Source organism: Salvelinus namaycush, chromosome 29 (assembly GCF_016432855.1).
Source record: "Salvelinus namaycush isolate Seneca chromosome 29, SaNama_1.0, whole genome shotgun sequence".
Lineage (NCBI taxonomy): Eukaryota > Metazoa > Chordata > Actinopteri > Salmoniformes > Salmonidae > Salvelinus > Salvelinus namaycush.
In genome coordinates, this window is record NC_052335.1 from 23,909,122 (window position 1) to 23,931,064 (window position 21,943).

At 42.6% G+C, this 21,943-nt stretch overlaps 1 protein-coding gene and 1 pseudogene across 1 annotated transcript in view; both read right to left on the bottom strand.

The window, feature by feature from the left end:
- Positions 1-36: 36 nt before the first annotated feature.
- On the bottom strand, positions 37-14,032 carry LOC120024024 (annotated as a pseudogene).
- A 3,372-nt stretch (positions 14,033-17,404) lies between these two features.
- Positions 17,405-21,943, bottom strand: part of LOC120024359 (laminin subunit alpha-4-like) — a 37,832-nt gene continuing 33,293 nt past the window's right edge. Inside the window, exons 35-40 of the mRNA XM_038968583.1 lie at positions 20,546-20,701; positions 19,891-20,050; positions 19,158-19,288; positions 18,966-19,059; positions 18,438-18,557; positions 17,405-18,141 (exon numbers count right to left, since the gene is read on the bottom strand). Coding sequence (XP_038824511.1) covers positions 17,996-18,141; positions 18,438-18,557; positions 18,966-19,059; positions 19,158-19,288; positions 19,891-20,050; positions 20,546-20,701 — 807 coding nt within the window. The 3' untranslated portion in view covers positions 17,405-17,995. The remainder of the gene's footprint in view (positions 18,142-18,437; positions 18,558-18,965; positions 19,060-19,157; positions 19,289-19,890; positions 20,051-20,545; positions 20,702-21,943) is intronic.

A 21,943-nucleotide genomic window follows, 5' to 3' on the forward strand; every position in this document is an offset into this window, starting at 1 on the left:
GACCTGGCCTTACTGCCTCTGACCGAGTCATGGTGGTTAAGCGGACAGGACTGAACCTTGGTCACAGTTCAGTCTGGACATCAAGTGCTCCTGAACAGTGCCTGTGTTCTCTGGCTAGATGCAAGTGGGCTGAGTGGGAACCTCAACTCATGAAGTGTGACTGGATAGAGACAACTAGGGTTTGGCTGATTACTTAACAATTAACATGAAGGGAAACGTAATGTAAGTAATGACAATTTGGGGTTAAACCTCAAATGCTATGGTTTTTACAGTACCTCATTAACAGTAGGGCTGTCAGTGAGGCCAATAGTGGTAACAGGGATAGATAGAGCAAACATGTTCTGGGTCAGATATCTTCTTAAACCTTTTTTATGATCTAGAGAACATCTGATCGTAACCCCTTATCAATACCAAACACAGTGTTATACCAGCTGGATAAAAAATGAATCTTTCTACCAGTTAATTCTCAACCAAGTTAGCTCCAAAATATCTTACAATCTCATATCCACTTTGATTCACTACAGATTTGGATTGTTAGTTTGAATTGTTAGTTTGGTATAAATGTTTATTTGTTTTGTTTACATAATAACCTTTTGTTTCAAGGTATACATACTCACTACTCAGCAATCCATTGTCATTTATTTTGACGGATGAGGAATATCATTTAGGCACAAAAGTGTAAGAAATCTTTTGAAACTTGTAAACAAGAAATAAACCAGTTATTTATAAAATTACAGTACTATTTTCTTCTAGTAAAATACTAAATTGCTTTGCACGTATACACCAACACATTACCACACACGGTCCACTGTGTGTACAGTCTGCTAGTGCTAACACTATCATTAGTCTGTCCTTGGTGGCATCCAGCTGACTGTAGTCCTCTATCAGGGAGGAGAGGGAGGAGATGGGCCCCGTGAGCAGCCCTGCTCCATCCTGTCCATCAGGTAGGAGAAGGAAGAGATGGCCTCGGTGAAGCAGCCCTTCTCCATCCCGTCCATCAGGGAGAAGATGGCTTCGGTGAAGCAGCCCTTCTCCATCCCGTCCATCAGGGAGGAGATGGCCTTATTGAAGCAGCCCTGCTGCATCCCGGCCACAAGCAGGTAGTGATGCAAGTGAGCCTGCCAAAACAATACATTATGTCAGATAGGGATGTACTCTACACTGATCACAGGGAAAATCCTGATGCCTACAGCCCTGCTTAGAGAACATGAACCGCTTCTCCTTCTTTAGCAGAACTCTGCTATTGTCCTCTGTGAAATGGAAATGGTCTTGTTGCGGTCTTTACCTCTCAATCTTCTGGACCCTAAACACTTCTTTTGCAACAGAGTTTAAGGTTGTTGTGATTGAAGATTAGGTTAGGATGCACCTTCTTCCTGTAGAGCTTGGTGATGCGGTCTCGGAGCTCTATGAAGGTGGGCTTGACACAGGTGTTGTTGGACAGGGCCAGTAAGGAGTGATCCACAGGGGGCATAGAACACAGCCCTGTCTTACATCCCTCCTGGTTCCACGACACAAAGGGTTGTGTGGGCCTCAGTCTGAGATGAAGAAGAAGAAGAAGAAGAGCGAATAAATATGGGGCTAGCATTGGTCAACCTGCTTTTCTATGAAAACATATAGGGTCGGTTTCTCATTCTCAAAGGAGAAGTTTAGGCTCCCGGAAATGAGCCCATAGGTTACCAGACACGGAATCAGCCCACATTTCCAGGGTTTACTTTAAATCACATCTAGATGTACAGTCTACTTGAACAACCAAAGTGAATAATACTGTCACTATCCAGTCACCTAAATGTGCCACAAGGTGTCTGTGCTCCAGGAGATTTCTCCTGTTTCTGTTGCTCTTGACAACATGCCACATGAAAAAGATCTCTGCAGGGAGAGGAGAAGGTGGGAGCTGAATTGGCCAGTCATGATTCAGGGGCATCTGTAGTGGAACACAAACACACAGCGGTGAATAGGAACACTATTTGAGAGTGAGCAGCTGGGAAGGTAATCTCTGGGCCTTACAAGTATGGATGAGTCTGGGTGAACAGGCAGTTGCAGTACTTTTTATTAGAGATTGGAAACAGGAATGGGGAGGGGAGGATAGCTGAAGTCAGACACCTGCATGTTGCCCCGGAACCTGAGGGCACAGGCCAGGTAGTGGTCTTTACTGGAGGCATCAGTGAACATCTGGTCCAGCCTGAGGTAGGATAGACACAGACAGTATTGAATGCATACATTTTCATACTGGTCCCTCTTGGGAATCAAACCCACAACCCTGGCGTTGCAAGCGCCATGCTCTACCAACTGAGCCACACAAGACTGCAATGGACCGTAACTAAATGCATTCAACTAACAAAGATAATACGCTACTGTATAGCGCTTTCACACTACACTATACATGCCAGGACACACCATTAGCATAATGGGCTATTCATAGGTCTCTCTAGTATTCCTAGTTCACCGTGAGATTCCACTTTGAGACACCAGAATATATAATGAGTGCTTGATATCATGCCATCACTATCACGTCACTATCACCCACTGTTTTTGTTATAAAGTGATAATTGATGCTGGCTCATCTAACCAATAGGCGGCGCTATCACCGGTCCTAGGTTGGTAACCGTTCTGTGAGCAATAGAGATAGTTAGTTGAGTATTGGTCTCCATGATAGATGGTGGTGTAAATCAGTTCCTAATAAATGACAAGTAAAGATTACATCTAGTGTCCTCCAATTATATGTTGGTCTATTCAAGATACTACAGTTTTATATAGCATAGAACAGAGTAGACAGCATTACATTTACATTTACATTTAAGTCATTTAGCAGACGCTCTTATCCAGAGCGACTTACAAATTGGTGCATTCACCTTATGATATCCAGCATCAGTGAGACGGAGCTTTGCTATTCACTGACTGTCAACAAAGGGCACTTGTACAGAGGGCGGTGGGCAATGTAATATCCTGAGTTCCAGAGAAGTCTATGGGTAAAAATAGCTGTTGGGACAAGAGAGCAGATCTCCTAGTGGGGATGTTAACAACAGCCAGGGTGTATAGAGAGGGGTAACACTGGGCACCAGGTAGTGCAGTCGAGGGAAGGGAACTAGGTCCATGTCATTCAGGTCCATGTTGAGTGATCCTTCAAAACGAGCTGAACTACAGCAGCAGAGAAACATAAACAGTGAATTGGTAGCACATCAGACATGTAAGAACCAAGCAGACAGATGCTAATACCTCAGACAAACAAGCATTATTCTTTATTGACACAAATAACCCCCAATTAACAGTGCAACGACTGCACTGTGCAATTACGTTGTTAGTGGTGGGGTGGGTCTTTTGTAATTCTATTATGGCACTTTTATAACTCAGAATTTCCTCTCAATTTTCTTAAAACTGGCTTTTTAATGTTTTTTTTTATCCAAAAACAGATGTTGGTTTTTACAATGGCAGTAAAATTCACTGGAGGAGACCAGACTGCAAACACCTGGGAGGCTCAATGAAGAGGCCTAGTGCCACAGACAGCAGCCTGTCTAGCCCCAATAGTCTACCTGGTGATATTGAGCAGCAGGTTGGCTATGACATTGTTCATGGCATTCTCCGCTCCACTGACCCCTCCCTGGCCTGAGACGATGGCAGTGTCCTTCTTGATCACAGAACCTACCTTTCCACTGTGGGGCATGTGCTTTATCTTGTTCACTATGTCTACCAATGACTGGAAGAAGAATAACAAAAATGGACAAAGGAAGTAAATCACTGTGGTTTAACTTTAACGGTCAGAAACAGAATGGAGGACATGCATAATGAGGAAAGACCTGAGCACTGAATCAAAGACTAAGATTACACTTTAACCCTGACACACAGGCAGTAACACACGCACACAGACAAACACACACCTGATTCTCCACCAGGAGAACACAAGTCGGCATACCTGGTGAGCTACTGCATGGCCAAGACACTGCTGTAGGAGGAGGTGTTGACGTCAAGTTTTAACACACAGGTGCCCAGTCCCTGGCCATCACAGCATAGAACACAACACATTATGGTCATCCAAAACTTTACACTGGAAAAAAATTGAAAGCCCCAATGCCATTCATGCAGTTATAATGTGTTTATTAATTATGGTTCAGTAGTTATGAGACTATGAATGCATTTGTACACTCTTGAGTCCTCAGCTCCAACCATTGAGTGAATGAGAAAGCATTGCTGCCAGTCACAATGCTCTGCTGCCCTCTTCAACTGGTCCACAATCTGTTCCCTGTAGGCTGAGCCAAACGTCCAGCGGCCCACTGCCCTGGAGATAAATTAATGAGGTTGCACACTTGCGGTACAGAAGAAGTTTGGCATTGTTTGACCACAGAATTACCTCGATAATTAGAAGTTTATTGACTAGTCCTAATGTTCAGGTTTTAGCCAGAAACCTATCGTCTGTGTCAGTGGTGCTTGACAATTAGTGCTGATCGATTAGCCAACGATGTCGGTTTAAATATTTGAATGCCATTTAGTTTTTTTTTTTCCTTGAGCTAGATGTGCAGTTTCTTTGGAGATAAATTAGATCAAGTCTGAACTGTACAATGTAGTAGGGAATTGTAGTTTCCATCAGGACAATACTCTACATAGTTTAGCGCAGAGAACGTTGTAATTAACTACAATGACCATAAAACATTGCGAGTCAGCTTAAACTTGTCAGGTCTGTGCGGAACACATGATCGAGAGGGATAGAAAGCAGGTGCTTCGTGAGCCGAAGATACATGATCTATGTGATTGATAGTTGGTATTCAGCAGTCATAAAAGTATGCCTTATTTACTTTGAAGAACTACTAAATAGTGATTTTTGTCAGACAGCATAGGCAGCAGCTCTATAGAGATGATGACTTGGAATGAAATAATATAGTCATCAACTAAAACAAATATTTTATTAAAGTAAAGTAATGTGAATAAATTACGGTTAATGAGTGATAAGCAATAATGGGCAGTGCCCACCATCAAGGGACTTTTGTGAATTGTTTTATTCTATGTTGTTACAGCATTAAACCCACATAATGCATAGTGCATTTAATGTCTAAAAAATAAATAATCGTAACCGAAAACCATGATCATTTTTTATAATCGAACCGAAACCGAACAGACATAAAAAAGCACTAATCACTACACACCAAACCACTGACAATGCTATCTTCACTGAAATAAACTATTTATGTGCCATATACTGAAGCGATTACCATGTAAAGCTCAGGGGTACTGAACTCTTTACCCCTACAAGGTAATGAGCGTGCTGTTTTTCTGTTATACCTGATAATTAATTGCACCCACCTTGAGTCCTACTGTAGGTCTAAGTCAGTCCCTGATTTGGTGAGAACAATGGAAAAGCACATTGAAACTAACTTCGAGGTCTAGAGTTGAGTTTGAGGTGCCTAGCCTATACAGAACTTTTACAAAAAAATGAGTTTCATAAGCTGCATATGGGCATGTGAGATGGCATGCCCGAGGCAGGCAGAGGCAGGCATGCAGACAGAGAGACAGTCAGTCACTCAGTTAGTCACTCAGTTCCTCACCAGGACACGTCAATGATGCTGTGAGTGCTGTGAAAGATCTCTCTCATGCGGGCCCTGTAGGATCTCATTTACCATGCCCTCCTCCAGTCCTCCATGTCTACCAACACCGCCTGTAGAGAGGGCATTCCTCTTGTCAGAGGGTGTGTGAAGCTGACACACACACACACACACACACACACACACACACACACACACACACACACACACACACACACACACACACACACACACACACACACACACACACACACACACACACACACACACACACACACACACACACACACACACACACACACACATTAATCAAGCAGAGACAATAAATCATCACTGGAATTTACCCTGGGATCGTATCCTCCCACCGGTGATGTCACAAGCTACGCCATTGCTTCTGCTGGGAATACATACATAGCAGGGAATAACAATGGTCATTTGAGAAGGAGAGTAAAGGTTGACTGACTGACTGAGCATGCACGTTTCACAGGCATGTAGTCGCTAGAGTTGAATGGGTCACAGCAAGAGATGGGCGGGATGGAATTACCATGGGGTCAACATTCTGGAAAAAGCTGCTCAGAGCCTCATTGTAGATTACTTTCTCAATGACAAAGAAAATAGGAAAGAAATGTTTGAGATACTGTAGCCCAGTTATGAGTATGTCAAATGAGAACATACCACTAGCCTTACTTCCTGTCCCATTTTACACAACAGGGGATAAAAACCACAGGTGACTGGCATTCATCTAGAATACATTGTTAAACATTCTGAAATATTTTCTTCACTACTGGTAGCCTTGACCTTTTCCCATCAAATCAAATAAATGTACCTTTTAATAACTACAATTATTTTTAAGGAAAAGTTTACTTACTTTGTTGACATATGAATGCTCCCGCAAAGCAAGATCCCATAACCTGCACCTGGTCACCACACTGTCCAACTGCAGAACACAGCTAACCCATGTTTCATAAATATTAGCTAGCTGTTCCAATGCTATATAGCTACCTTACTCACCATCAGACGTCAGCATGCCTGAGTGTACAAAACATTAGGAACACCTGCTCTTTCCTTGACATAGACTGACCTGGTGAAAGCTATGATCCCTTATTGATGTCACCTGTTAAATCCACTTCAATCAGTGTAGATTAGGGTTGAATGGCGGGAACCCCGTTACAGAGATTTACTGGGATTTACCGCCCAAAACCACTCCCTTTTCCCGGGATAAATAACTGCAAGAAACCGGTAAATTATAATAAATTATTTATATGAACAGCATAGCGTGAAATGGAACATTTTATTATATGCAATGTCTAAATCTTCTCTACGGCCTCTGCATGATAAATCAGCGCTCAGGGTGGGGACAGACAGCCCAGCTCAGTATGGAAAGCAGTATATGCCCAATTATATTTAAAAGTTCAAATGAAATTCGCTAGCCTACATTATACTTGAAACTTTGTGGGCCGCATGTGCTGCACTAGAATCGCATGTTCTCTTCTGCTTTATCATGGTTTGAAAGATGTGCATAATTCCAGTCCATATAATACAGTATATTACAATACAGGACAGTAATACAGTTCACACTAAAAAAGATTAGGCTACTGGAGCTAGTTTCATTTATCTACCCAAGATAGAATATATTTAGGTCCATCTATGGGCTTTATGTTTTTCTGTCATGTGTAATGTGCAGTAGCCTATATCATATATGAAATGGATAACAGCACAATCATTTGGGCTCATTAAAAATCATTAATGCAGGGCTCATAAAGTGTATTTAATATATGGCTCATCAGCAGGGTTGGGTGGATTACTTTCTAAATGTAATCTGTTACAGTTACAAGTTACCTGTCCAAAATTGTAATCAGTAACGTAACTTTTGGATTACCCAAACTCAGTAACGTAATCTGATTACATTCTGTTACTTTTAGATGACTTTCCCCTTACGAGGCATTAGAAGAAGGCAATGTCATGGATCCCTCTGGAACTTTCTTTACGCACACCTGGCCCCTATTCCCAGTGATTAGTAATTGTATAAGTGTGCCCTTGGTTGACCAGTGTCCTGTCGATTATTGTTACAATGTCCGTTGGTTCGTGTGAGTACCTGTGCTGTGTGTTTTGGCTTTCGCGCCATTGTGGATTGCGCAGATGATTACGGGTCTCATCCCGTGTGTTAATCATTGTGCTTGTGTTATTTATTCGAGGTACTCCTCACTCTTTTGTTTGGGTTTCTACCCTGTGTTTGTATAGTGTTTGTTTGGTCTATGTCCCCGTGCCTTTACACGGCACGCCGTAATTTGGGTGTAATAAAAACACCTATTACGCATTCCTGCGTCTGTCTCCCGAATCATTCATACCAGCGTGACAGACAAAAATGTATGTTACCAATTGAATGACATCTATTGCAGGATAAATCAATGTTAAAGTTTACATAGCTGGCCATATATGGATGTTAAATTTGACCTTATGGCTTGGTTATGTAGGCTTCTATCCCATCACTTTCCACTACATATAATAATATGATTAAATTATATCAGAATTCCAGTCATTCCAATAAATGTTATACCCCTTGATCTTCAAGAATAGGACTTGGAAATATGGAAGTATAGATTAGCCAAATTGTTTTACCTGAGCACGACCCCAAAACTAAGGACTTATTAGCCACCTCTACTCTGTTGTTTATGATTTTGTTGTCATGGAGGATTGATTGGGCTCATTGATTTGAGTTGAAAAATAAATGCTGCGCTCATGGAATGGCATGCTTTGACAAGAGTGTGACAAATGTATTAAACCCTAGCGTAGATGAAGAGGAGACAGGTTAAATTCAATTTTTTAAGCCTTCAGACACAGATTGTGTATGTGTGCCACTTGGAAGACAAAATATTTAAGTGCCTTTGAACAGGGTATGGTGGTCGGTGCCGTTTAAGTGTGTCAAGAACTGCAAAGCTGCTGGGTCAACATGGCACCCCACAGCACCCCTGTGGAACACTTTCGACACCTTCTAGAGTCCATGCCCCGACGAATTTAGGCTGTTATGAGAGGACGGTGTTACTAATGTTTTGTACACTCAGTGTATATAAACACTGGATTGTTGCTATGTATTGGCCATTGAGAGGCTTGGAAACCACCCGTTGGCCATATTGTTACTCCCCAGTAGGAGCAGTCCTCCATAGGAATGAATGGAATTGTACAGTATTTCAATTCAATGTTTGAAGGACAAAATGACATGTATTTTAAGTATTTTTGTTGTTGTAGTGAGAACAGTAAAATTAGTAATCTCAAAAAATTATACTTTAAGGAATTCATTTTGTTTTTGTTTAGCGCACCTAATATAATTTACAAGTATGCAGTAAGGTGTTTGTAATAGAATAAACGTGCCAAAAACGAATGGAGACATTAATAAATAAAATTTCTATAGCTTCCAAAATATTTTTTACACTGGTGGGGGAGTGACAAGATGGAGGCACGATGGCTTCAACACAGCACCCCCTTTGCAAGGTGTTGCAGCCATAGACATTAAAACAGGTAGAGCAGGTAGAGCAAACAGAGATAAGAAAGTATCAAGCTCACATTGTACACCAACGGATTGTCATTTTGCTTCATAGAATATCAGACGGTAACTTCTTGGAACATTATAATTTACAGAACTTCATATATCAAACTTTCAGACCAATGTACAAGGCAGTTTGAGAATTTGAGTACAGTGTTTCTAAACCCAAAGGTGCAACATTGTCTACTTGGTCAGCGATGCAGACCAAGTAGACAGGGCCGGGTCTGGGGTTTGAGAAATCAATAAGAGAAGTGAAAAATTCTTCTTCAGTTGTTAATTTTCCCAAAATCTAAAGCCACAACCTATTCTGAATGAAAATATAAATGCAACATGTAAAGTCTTGAGTTAAAGCATTGTACGGGACTTGACTTACCCCTAACCAATAGAACTATTAAAGCTTAGAAGATTTCCTGCACCTTGGTAATGCGATTTGAAAGAAGCCCATACCCTGTTCTAAAGAACCAATGAATGTTGAACATGATTTCCTGTTAAAATTTATTCAGAATCGGTGGATCCCCCCCACGAGGCTAATGCGATTAGCATGAGGTTGTAAGTAACAAGAACATTTCCCAGGACATAGACATATCTGATATTGGCAGAAAGCTTAAATTCTTGTTAATCTAACTGCACTGTCCAATTTACAGTAGCTATTACAGTGAAAGAATACCATGCAATTCTTTGAGGAACTTGAACTTGAAAAGTTATTAACAAACCAATTAGGCACATTTGGGCAGTCTTGATACAAAATGTTGAACAGAAATGCAAAATGGTTCATTGGATCAGTCTAAAATGTTGCACATACACTGCTACCATCTAGTGGCCAAAATCTAAGTTGCGCCTGGGCTGGAATAGTACATTATGGCCTTTCTCTTGCATTTCAAAGATGATGGCACAAGAAAATACAAAAAAAACTGTGTTCTTTTTCTTTGTATTTTCTTTTACCAGATCTAATGTGTTATATTCTGCTACATTCATTTCATATTTCCACAAACTTCAAAGTGTTTTCTTTCAAATGGTATCAAGAATATGCATATCCTTGCTTCAATGCCTGAGCTACAGGCAGTTAGATTTGGGTATGTCATTTTAGGTGAAAATTGAAAAAAAGGGGTGGATCCTTAAGAGGTTTTAACCTGTTTGGGCTCAAGGGGCAGTATTGAGTAGCCAGATAAAAGGTGCCCATTTCAAAAAGGCCTCGTACTCAATTCTTGCTCGTACAATATGCATATTATTATTACTATTGGATAGAAAACACTCTCTAGTTTCTTAAACGGTTTGAATTATATCTGTGGGTGAAACAGAACTGGACTTAGAGCAATTTTCCTATGTGTATGTCAGAATGCAGAATTTTGCTGGCTGTTCTGAGACCTGTGTATTAATTTGCCTGTCCTCTATTGGTTGAGATGCACTGCATACGCCTTCCCCTGTGTGTCAGCGAATAGGGAGACTTGAAATGGAGTTTCTACGTAGTTCCCAAAGGTTATAAATTGCTTGGAATCGAAGTGTCCCATCTTTCCACTCTTCGCTCTGACGCAGGGAGGGTCTTGGCATGTCATGTTAGAAGGTCCTGTTTTAGCTCCTAGATATATCCGGCTCTGTTTTTATTCGATATAGGTGTTAAAGACATCGTAATGTTGTTATTTTAAACCGAATTATATCAGTTTATGTCAGTATATTGCGATTTTCGGGTATTTATTTTCGTGACGTTGTAGGAAGTTGGGTATCTCTGGCCCACATGGCTATTGTTTACTGCTAATTGCAACGTTGAAGACGACGTTCTCCAACCTAGCAACGATTATTTTGGACAAAGGACACCTTTCCCAAGATTCTGATGGGAGTTCATCAAAAAGTAAGAACTATTTATGCTGATAATTCATTGTTCTGTTGGAAAAAGTAAAATGCATAAGACGCCATTACTTGCAGTGTAGCCTTGCTTTATCGCACCCTGCATTGCGCAGTAACGTTAATTTTAAAAATGTAATTCAGCGATTGCATTAAGAACTAATTTGTCTTTCAATTGCTGTCCAACCTGTATTTCTTTAGTCAAGTTTATGAATAGTTTTCGATAAGAATAGGGGCCTTTCCAAGATGGCGCCGGACAGATTGCTTGAGTATTTGGACACTATTTTCATTGTATAAGCACGATTTGTGCCGCTAAATATGCACATTTTCGAACAAACTCTATATGCATTGTGTAATATGATGTTACAGGACTGTCATCTGAAGAATTCTGAGAAGGTTAGTGAAAAAATTAATATATTTTGGTGGTTTCTACGTTATCGCTATTTTTGCCTTGAATCAATGCTGTTGTTATGTTTGCTATTGTGCTAAGCTAATATAACGCTATATTGTGTTTTCGCTGTAAAACACTTGATAAATCGGAAATATTGTCTGGAATGACAAGATGCCTGTCTTTCAATTGCTGTACACTATGTATTTTTCAGAAATGTTTTATGATGAGTAATTAGGTATTTGACGTTGGTGTCTGTAAATATTATGGCTGCTTTCGGTGCAATTTCTGAATGTAGCTGCAATGTAAACTATGATTTATACCTGAAATATGCACATTTTTCTAACAAAACATATGCTATACAATAAATATGTTATCAGACTGTCATCTGATGAAGTTGTTTCTTGGTTAGTGGCTATTTATATCTTTATTTGGTCGAATTTGTGATAGCTACTGATGGAGTAAAAAACTGTTGGAGTAAAAAAAGTGGTGTCTTTTGCTAACGAGGTTAGCTAATAGATTTACATATTGTGTCTTCCCTGTAAAACATTTAAAAAATCGGACATGTTGGCTGGATTCACAAGATGTGTACCTTTCATATGCTGTATTGGACTTGTTAATGTGTGAAAGTTAAATATTTAAAAAAAATATCTTTTGAATTTCGCGCCCTGCACTTTGAGCTGGCTGTTGTCATAAGTGTACCGACGTCGGGCTTGCACGCCAAACAGGTTAACTAAACTTAAAAGGCTACAATTTATTGTACTCCCGATGGAGTTGTCATTGATATCTCAAATGATGACGTTATAAACCAATTTGTAAGTAGGCAAAATGGAGACTGCGTCTGTTTCCCTGTTGTCTCAGGTGCCAGACTTATTTTGGACAGAGAGTGACATCTACTGGGCACTAAGACAGTGCAACCCAGTTAATACATATTGATCCTTCCAAAGCATTACATATGAATCTTAAAATAATAGACATTTAATTAATATTGAAGCAGAAAGTGAATATCCAACAGAGATTGGTAATAAAAATATAGAGTAACTTTTTGAAGTGAAAACAATGCCTTCCAATATGGAGAAAGTGATCATGTGTCACACCCTGATCTGTTTCACCTGTCTTTGTGCTTGTCTCCACCCCCCACCAGGTGTCTCCCATCTCCCCTCATTATCCCCTGTGTATTTATACCTACGTTCTCTGTTTGTCTGTTGCCAGTTCGTTTTGTCCGTCAAGCCTTCCAGTGGTTTTCCCCTGGCTCCTGTCTTTTTCTATAATTCCTGTTTTCTCATTTTCCCGGTTTTGACCATTCTGCCTGCCCTGACCCTGAACCAGCTTGCCGTTCTGTACCTTGTCATACCGCCCTGGATTATTGACCTCTGCCTGCCCTGACCCTGAGACTGCCTGCTGTTCTGTACCTTTTGACTCTGATCTGAATTACTGACTTCTGTCTGCCATTGACCTCTCGTTTTGCCTACCCGTTTCTTTTTTTTTTTTTTTTTTTTGTGTTCTAGTAACAAACTTTGTTACTTCGACACTGTCTGCATCTGGGTCTTCCCTAAAACGTGATAGTACAAACTGGCCATGACCGACCCAGCAAACACAGACCAGCTCCACAATGCCATCTCCCTGCAAGGAGCCACCATTGGACGAAACAAGGAGTTATTGCAATGTCTTATGGAGGGACCATACCCTGGCAGAATGCCATAACCAGGCGTTCAAGACTTTTCTGGAGCAATTCCGTGGATACCCCACTGGGCAGCAGGTCACACCTGTAATCTCCCAGCCTATCCCAGTGTCCCGAGAACCCCGCTTACCTCTCCCAGTGCTTCCTCATTTTCAAGCTGCAGCCTTCTTCGTTCCCCTCGGACCCCTGGAGGATAGCATACATCATAACACTGATGTCCGGGAGGGCACTCGCCTGGGCTACGGCGGTGTGGGAGCAATAGTCCACTGTCTGCCTCAGTCTAGAGGAGATTTCTGGGAGAGAGGCTGCTCGTAAGCTGCTCCAGCTACGTCAAGACTCCCGTAGTGTGGCAGATCTCGCAGTGGATTTTCATACGTTGGCGGCTGAGAGTGCCTGGAATCCGGAAGCATTGTTCGACGTTCCTTCACGAATTATCGGAGTTGGTCAAAGACGAGCATGCAGCCCGGGAGCTGTCGATGGACCTTGACTCCCTCATAGCCTTGACCATCCGGATCGATGAGCGGCTTCGAGAACATAGGAGAGAGAATCTGTGCCCTGTCGCCCTCATTCGTTCTCGATTCCCACCTCACCTCCGAAAGATCCCGGAGACCCCCAAAGTTTACATGTTCGAGTGAACCCGCGTCACCCGGGTTCTCTGAGGAATCACAGAGGGCTGTCGACTCGCCTCTTTCAGATTCCAGGCACCTGGGCAGGGCTAGATTGACACCGGCTGAGCGCTTACGCCAACTCCACACCCAGAGCTGTCTATATTGTGGAGCTACGGGACATTTCGTAGCTACCTGCCCATTAAAAAACCAGGCTCATCAAGAAGGGGTGAGTACTCTGATGGGCCTTATAGAGAACTTTTCCTCTCCCCTTTCCATGCCATCCTGCTGTGGTGGAACCAGCCGAAATCTCTCAGGGGTACTCATTGACTCTGGGGCCAGTGAGAGTTTTTTGGATGCTACCCTGGCGTCCGAGCTGGGGAACCCCACTAGGTCCCTCTCCATTCCCATGGACGTTAGAGCACTGGACGGGCACTCTATAGGCCGCATCACTCATAATACCACTCCCATCAACCTACGAGTGCAGGAAACCACAGAGAGGCAATCCAATTTCTGCTGATTAAGTCTCCTCAGGTTCCCGTGGTATTGGGATTCTCTTGGCTCCAGCGACACAATCCCATCATAGACTGGGCTGCTGGTTCCATTATGGGCTGGGGCCCGTTCTGCCACGCCCATTGTCTGAAGTCAGTGCAGCCTGCCCCGGAACGTCTTCTTGTGGGCTCAGAAGTTGCCCTGGGCCTCTCCACTATTCATGCGGAGTACCAGCACCTCTGGGAGGTGTTCAGTAAGGCCCGGGCCACTTCGCTTTCGCAGCACCGACCCTATTGACTGCGGGAGTGACCTTCTCCCTAGCACCATTCCTCACCAGGGACGACTGTACTCTCTGTTGGGTCCGGAGACCAAGGCTACGGAGACCTACATTGAGGACTCCCTAGCAGCAGGGTTCATCCGTCCTTCTGCTTCCCCCATCGGCGCAGGGTTCTTCTTTGTGTAGAAGAACAAAACACTGCGTCCATGCATCGACTACCGGGGTCTCAGCGACATCCCGGTGAAGTACCACTACCAGCTACCACTCATCTCCTCGGCCTTCGAGCCGCTCCAGGAGGCCACCGTGTTCTCCAAGCTGGACCTACGGCACGCCTACCACCTGGTGCGGATATGGCAAGGGGACGAGTGGAAGACTTCCATCAATATGGTCAGCGGTCATTACAAGTATCTGGTCATGCCATTTGGCCTTACCAACGCCCCAGCGGTGTTCCAGGCTCTGGTTAATGATGTTCTCTGCGAGATGTTGAACCGGTTCGTCTTCGTCTACCTTGACGACATCCTCGTCTTCTCCAGCTCCGCCCAAGAACACGTGCTCCACGTCCAACAGGTTCTCCAACGCCTCCCGGAGAACCAGCTTTTGTAAAAGCAGAGATGTGCGAATTCCAATGCTCCACAATCCCCTTCCTGAGTTACATCATCGCTGCAGGGAGTGTAAACCCGGGAAGGTGAGAACGGTGGTTTATTGGACCCAGCCTACGTCCAGGGTGGAGCTGCAATGTTTCCTGGGATTCTGCAACTTTTATCCCCGCAGCTCCCATTTTGGTTCATCCTGACACGTCCCGCCAGTTCGTGGTGGAGGCCGATGCTTCGAATGTCGGCGTGGGGGCTGTCCCGTCCCAGCATTCTGCCCTGGACCTCAAGTTACATCCCTGCACAGCCTTCTCCCATCGCCTCAATGCCATGGAGAGGAACTATTATGTGGGGTATCGTGAGCTTCTCGCGGTGAAGATGGCGTTGGAGGAGTGGAGGCACTGGCTAGAGGGGGCGGAACATCCGTTCGTTGTGTGGACTGACCACAAGAACCTGGAATATCTCCGCACCGCCAAGCGTCTTAATTCCAGGCAAGCTAGATGGGCCCTGCTCTTCACCCGGTTCAACTTCTCCCTCTCCTACCGACCAGGATCCAAGAACATCAAGCCGGATGCGCGGTCACGCCGCTGCAGTCCCGTTTTGCCTGCCCCTGTTCTAGTAGTCTAGTAAACTTTTGTTACTTTGACACTGTCTGCATCTGGGTGTGCAAAGCTGTCATCAAGGCAAAGGGTGGTTATTTGACGAATCTCAAATAAAAAATATATTTGGATCTTTTTTGGTTACTACAGGATTCCATATGTGTTATTGCATAGTTTTGATGTCTTCACTATTATTATACAATGTAGAATATAGTAAAAATAAAGAAAACCCTTGAATGAGTAGGTGTTCTTAAACTTTTGACCAGTAGTGTACTGGTAAGATGTTACCTCTCTCTCTCTTTCTCTCACTGTGTCAGTTTATGGAAAATGTTGAATGAAAAAGCTATAATATTATTGTATTAGCTGCATGTATATTTTATGACCACATCTGTAAATCAGACCAGTGTATTTTATGTGGGAGGGGAATGAAGTAATAACAGCAAGGATTTTAGAAGATCCATTTTATTCAGCAGAACAAATGTAGAAAAACAACAAGGTGACAAAGCAATGAAGACTATTTTGTTACATGCGGATATAGCCCCTTCTAGTGACTGCAATTTCCTTACCACCTATTTATTTATTTTTCTTCGTTTTTAGTGTACTGTCTGTGTTGTATCATGTTATGTATTGTCTGCCTGTTTTGTTTTGTTCTCCCAAATTTGAAAAATATATACACTACCGTTCAAAAGTTTGGTGTCACTTAGAAATGTCCTTGTTTTTGAAAGGAAAGCACATTTTTTGTCCATTAAAATAACATCAAATTGATCAGAAATACAGTGTAGACATTGTTAATGTTGTAAATGACTACTGTAGCTGGAAACAACAGATTTTTTTAATGGAATATCTACATAGGCGTACAGAGGCCCATTATTAACAACCATCACTCCTGTGTTCCAATGGCATGTTGTGTTAGCTAATCCAGGTTTATTATTTTAAAAGGCTAATTGATCATTAGAAAACCCTTTTGCAATTATGTTATCACAGCTGAAAACTGTTGTTCTGATTAAAGAAGCAATAAAACTGGCCTTCTTTAGACTGGCCTTGTGGCCTTCTTTAGTTGAGTATCTGGAGCATTAACATTTGTGGGTTCGATTACAGGCTCAGAAACAAAGAACTTTCTTCTAAAACTCGTTAGTCTATTCTTGTTCTGAAAAATTAAGGCTATTGTCACGACTTCCACCGAAGTCGGCTCCACTCCTTGTTTGGGCGGCGTTCGGCGATCGACGTCACCGGCTTTCTAGCCATCGCCGCTCCATTTCTCATATTTCCATTTTTTTTGTCTTGTTCCATTACACACCTGGTTTTCATTCCATAATTACTGCATGTATTTAGTCCTCTGTTCCCCACCATGTCTTTGTGTGTAATTGTTTATTGTTATGTGGATTTTGTCAGGCGCTACACTTTTGCTATGTTCCGTGTTTTTGGCACGTTATTGTTCTTATGTGCTGTCATTTTTGGACCGGAATTAAAGTGCGCCTGTTTATTACACTCTGCTCTCCTGCACCTGACTTTCTCCTCCCGTACACACCCCTGACAGCTATTCCATTTATTGGCCAGTCTCAACGTCAACAGTGAAGAGGCGACTCCAGGATGCTGGCCTTCTAGGCAGAGCTGCAAAGATAAAGCCATATTTCAGACTGGCCAATAAAAATAAAAGATTCAAAATGGGCAAAAGCCTTCATTTCTCAGAACAAGAATAGACTGGCGAGTTTCAGAATGGTGATGGTTGCTGATAATGGGCCTCTGTACGCCTATGTATATATTCCATTAAAAAATCTGCCGTTTCCAGCTACAATAGTCATTTACAACATTAACAATGTCTAAACTGTATTTCTGATACATTTTATGTTATTTTAGTGGACAAACAATGTGTTTTTCTTTCGAAAGCCTAGGACATTTCTAGGTGACCCCAAACCTTTGAATGGTAGTGTATATATATTATTTGAAATAAACTTATAAATTAAATGAATAAAAACATAGAAAAGACAAAGATGTGGCTACATTGAGATTACAAAATAGGGTAGTGGAAGCATTGTCTGGAACTGGAGTTGGTTGCACTTCTACAGCACATCACAGCTCTCGTAGACTAAACAAACCCGTCCCTTTGGAGTGGGAGTGTGATTTATGAGTACTGTCAATGTAGATTAAGAGAATGAAGATACATTTACAAGCCTTCTTCAGTTGGCTATAATATGAGCACTGGAAATGTAGTGGTCCTTAATCACAACATGTTGCAGTCCTTCAAAGAAACAAAAACACTGAGACTCTTTGATAAAAAAAAATTCTCATGTGAAACTAGACTAATTCATAGGGAGGGTGGTTTACATTTCTGGGTCATTCTCTTTACCAAAGAACAACACATTTTGCATTGGTGAACAAGGATAGATAGTTATGAAGCAGAATTTGGTCAGTCTTGTTGCTGGAGAGCTGGCCTGTATTGGTTATGACAGGCTCTTTAGGCAGCTGGACAGGAGCCCACACTGACGGCCCCGCTGACCAGGGCAGCTTTACTGAAGCTCACTTGGCTCTCATTCACAGTTAGCTTCCTCATACAGCCTGTGTAGGCCCTCCTAGTCGCAATGCCCTCTGGAAGAAGAGATTCTAGGACGATAGATAATAAATAACATTATAAACACATTAATTACTACTTACAGCTACTGCTTAAAGACACAGCATAAAAAGTAATTGGATGAAACTACTATAAATGTAATGTAGTTCATATTATTTTTTTGGCAGCATCCTTTTTTTCTTAATTTCACCCCCCAGCAACCTATACAAAGTTGTTACAGTTTGGATGTGATTTGTGGATGGGATCTCAGGAATTAGGTGTTATAAGTAGTGTTTAACAACTAGTATGAGAGTTGAGTAGTCTAGAGATGCATGGCCTTGCTACTGACCTGGAGCTCCACCAATGAACACAGGGGTCCTGGCACTCTGGGTGCTGGGGTTAAGTGGTCCCACCACGTGATTGACCTCTGAGTCCACATCCAGCTGGACAACATTGGCATCTCGAATCACTGTGAACCAGAGGAGGCAGGAAGGAACTGCACATATCAGTCACTGCACATAACATTAGTGCCGGATGATACCAGTATCGCGATACTCGTTAGTATCATGGAAAGAAAACAAAACTCGAAGCGGATTTAACTTCTTTAGAAAAACAGCCCTAATGTTGGAAACAACCATTATGTTGTCATCAGTCACATTCGTTTATTTTCCTAGCTATATCACACAATATTTTATTTACAGCAGATTTTTTAAGGAACCAAATAGTAAAGTCTGCTTCATCTTTTCTTTTTTGACATGGACAAAACATCGCAATACTGGTATCGTCATGGACCTACATAACATGGGCCAATCAGTGTAAATAAATCATGGTCCCATCCTGTTTAAATCAGGGCAGTCAGTGAAGGGAAGCCTCTTACCTGTGATCCTGTGCCAGCTCCCATCACACAGGCCTAGTCTAGGAGTGACCTGAGTGAAGAACTCACGAACTCCGTTGTTCACTAGCACCACCACCTGTGAGCATAGAACAACACTTGCATTGATGACAAGTCCAAGATCTACAAATAGAAAATCAGCAAATGAATACAGATGACTTTGTATTAGTGGCTTACTGCTCCTTGATGGATATACATGGTGAGGTACTCCTCGGCTGCTGTGTACACATGTAGTAGCACCCCTGATGCCACACGGGGGCGCACCTCTACCACCAGCTCAAACTTCAGCCCCAGGTTGAACGTGTCATCTGAGTGAGACGGACGGAAAGAGAAGTTCAAGCAAAGTCTGCTTTACAACCCCCTCCTATTCTGAACCTCCCCTTTAACGTCTGTAACCTGGAATATTTCACTGCCCTTCGGCCCAATGAGGTATGTCCACGTGTGAAACTTAGCCGGCCACAGTAGGGTGTGAAATTGCTCTGCCCTCATTCAAACAGCTGCAGCTCGGCTCCCAAGAGTTTTGGGTCTGCAACTGTCCTCCGTGCCCTCGACTTTTCCACCAGGCCAAATTTTCACCACAGCTGCACTGGGGATATTGTATTCCCCTATCCTGACTAGAGTTTCTCTGCTTCACTGTCTGTGTGGGAATTGGTGAGCGGCCCAAAGGTTTTGTCTGCTTTCCAGAGGAAATATAAAATGGCGTGTGATATAACTGACTCATTGTTTCCAAACAGTTCCAGACCCTGGCAAAACTATTAGTGTAAAACGATATGATGTCCTGAAGATTGCAGCAAATCAATGTTTTACAAGCTTTTCGTTTGGTATCATACTTCAAATGAATCTGGAATGGTTCAACCACAGTATGAAGCCAGAAGGGCTTTGAGGAGAATAATATGTGTTTGTGTATTACCCAAGACAACATATCCACCCTCTTCGGAGAAGTATGTCCCCGGCTCGGAGAGTCCCTCGAAACACGGCGTCACCCCGAAGGTCTGGGACACGGAGGACAGCCATTGGCCATTCAGCTGGAGGTTCTTCACACAGCCAGTGAAGCTGTATGCAGAGTTTCTCTATAGGAGACAAATACAGCACAAGGAAGCGTAAATGAGTAGTACTAGACTGGTCCTATCATGGTAGTAGAGTAGAGTGGTAATGTCTGGAAAATATGTTCCACTAACAAATACGGTCTTGCAGAGAGGGGTCACGTTGGTGGTTTCCTGTTCTCTGTGGGAACCGTATCATCTGAAGACAGCAGTCTGAAGTGAAAATACTTGGATGGCTCCCAGTGTGAACATATAATGCCAGAAAAGACTAGAGGACCATAAATCACCCAAACATCTCTTGCAATGCTCTGTTTGGAGAGGTCAGGATCTAAACTATTTTATCCTACTTCAACATTATTGGCCAGGCTTTGTGTTTCCAGGATTCCACTGTAAAACTTTTGTCACATTCTGCTCCATTTGCCTTCAGTAGGCTACTGGCTACAAATGGCACCCTATTCCCTATATAGTAAGTGCACTACTTTTGACTGGTACTACCCCTGGGTGCTAAGAGGTGTATCTTACCTGTATGTTCCTCTGGGCCCTCCCTGGGGGCACCCCTCCCAAGTAGAGGTGGCTTCTGATGTGCCAGGAAACGTTGGAGCCCTGAGCTCTGTCCTCCAGCACTGTCAGCCCATCAATGACTAATCGGCCTAGATTCCCATCACGGATAAAAATAACCTGCAGGAGAGACAGGACAGAGCTGTCACACTGAAGTGTTGGAGTATCTCACTGCTAAAAACTAGTGGTTTATCTTAATATAGAATTATATATTTCTGTAGGGGAGAGTGGAGTAAGTTGAGCCAAAGTGGTAAATTGAGCCACCTTTGTTTCTAGAAAAGCATACACAAATTAATAATTTGCCAAAATATTTTGGAAGTCATTATTTTATGGAGTATATGAAGAAAGAAACCACACGGAAAAAAGTGGTTAGGTCCAAAAAACAGATTTTTCACCGTCAAATAAATGTATTGTGTTAGAGGTTTCATGATGCTCGTATCTAAAACAAAAATAGATACTTTTAAGATTGTTCAATTGAGGTCTCTATAAGCTTCAATATGAGGTCTTAAACCTAGCATGAAAGTGCATCCTTGTAACTGTGTGGGCTAATACAGTTAAATGTTTTGCCATGGGGTAAGTTGAGCCGATGGTTGAGCCAATGGCAAGTTGAGCAAATTGAAGTGTTTTCTTCACAGGCGTAATGCAAGGCATTATCGCTGGGACATGAGGTAACAACAGGGCCTGGCCTATGTTAAAAGTGTTTTAAAAAGTTCAAAGTGTTGTTAGGTGTTAAAAGACCCCCCCCCAGGGGAAGTTACCCGCAACTATTTCCATGTAATTTCCTGTCCTAGAGATGAAACGTGCCTTTGGGGGGCTCCCGAGTGGCGCAGCGATCTAAGACACTGCATCGCAGTGCTAGAGGAGTCACTAAAGACACCCTAGTACCATTCCAGGCTGTATCACAGCGGTCTAAGGCACTGCATCTCAGTGCTAGAAGCGTCACTACAGACACCCTGGTTACATTCCAGGTTGTATCACAACCGGCCGTGATTGGGAGTCCCATAGGGCGGCGCACAATTGGCCCATCATCGTCTGGGTTTGGCCGGTGTAGGCCGTCATTGTAAATAAGAATTTGTTCTTAACTGACTTGCCTAGTTAAATAAAGGTTAAATAAAAAATGAATGGATGTTTAGGTTCCACCTCCGAAGAATGATGAAGGCAATTGATACATATTCACAAACTGGGTGTGGGGAATTTCCACATGGAGTTAATAAACATCAATAAATAGGGCACTGACAGCTGTCAGTGTAGCTAGCTAGCATGCTAACCTTATCTAGCTAGCTATCTTGATAATCTTATCTACATAGCTATCTTGCTAACTTTATCTAGCTAGCTATCTTGCTAACCTTATCTAGCTAGCTA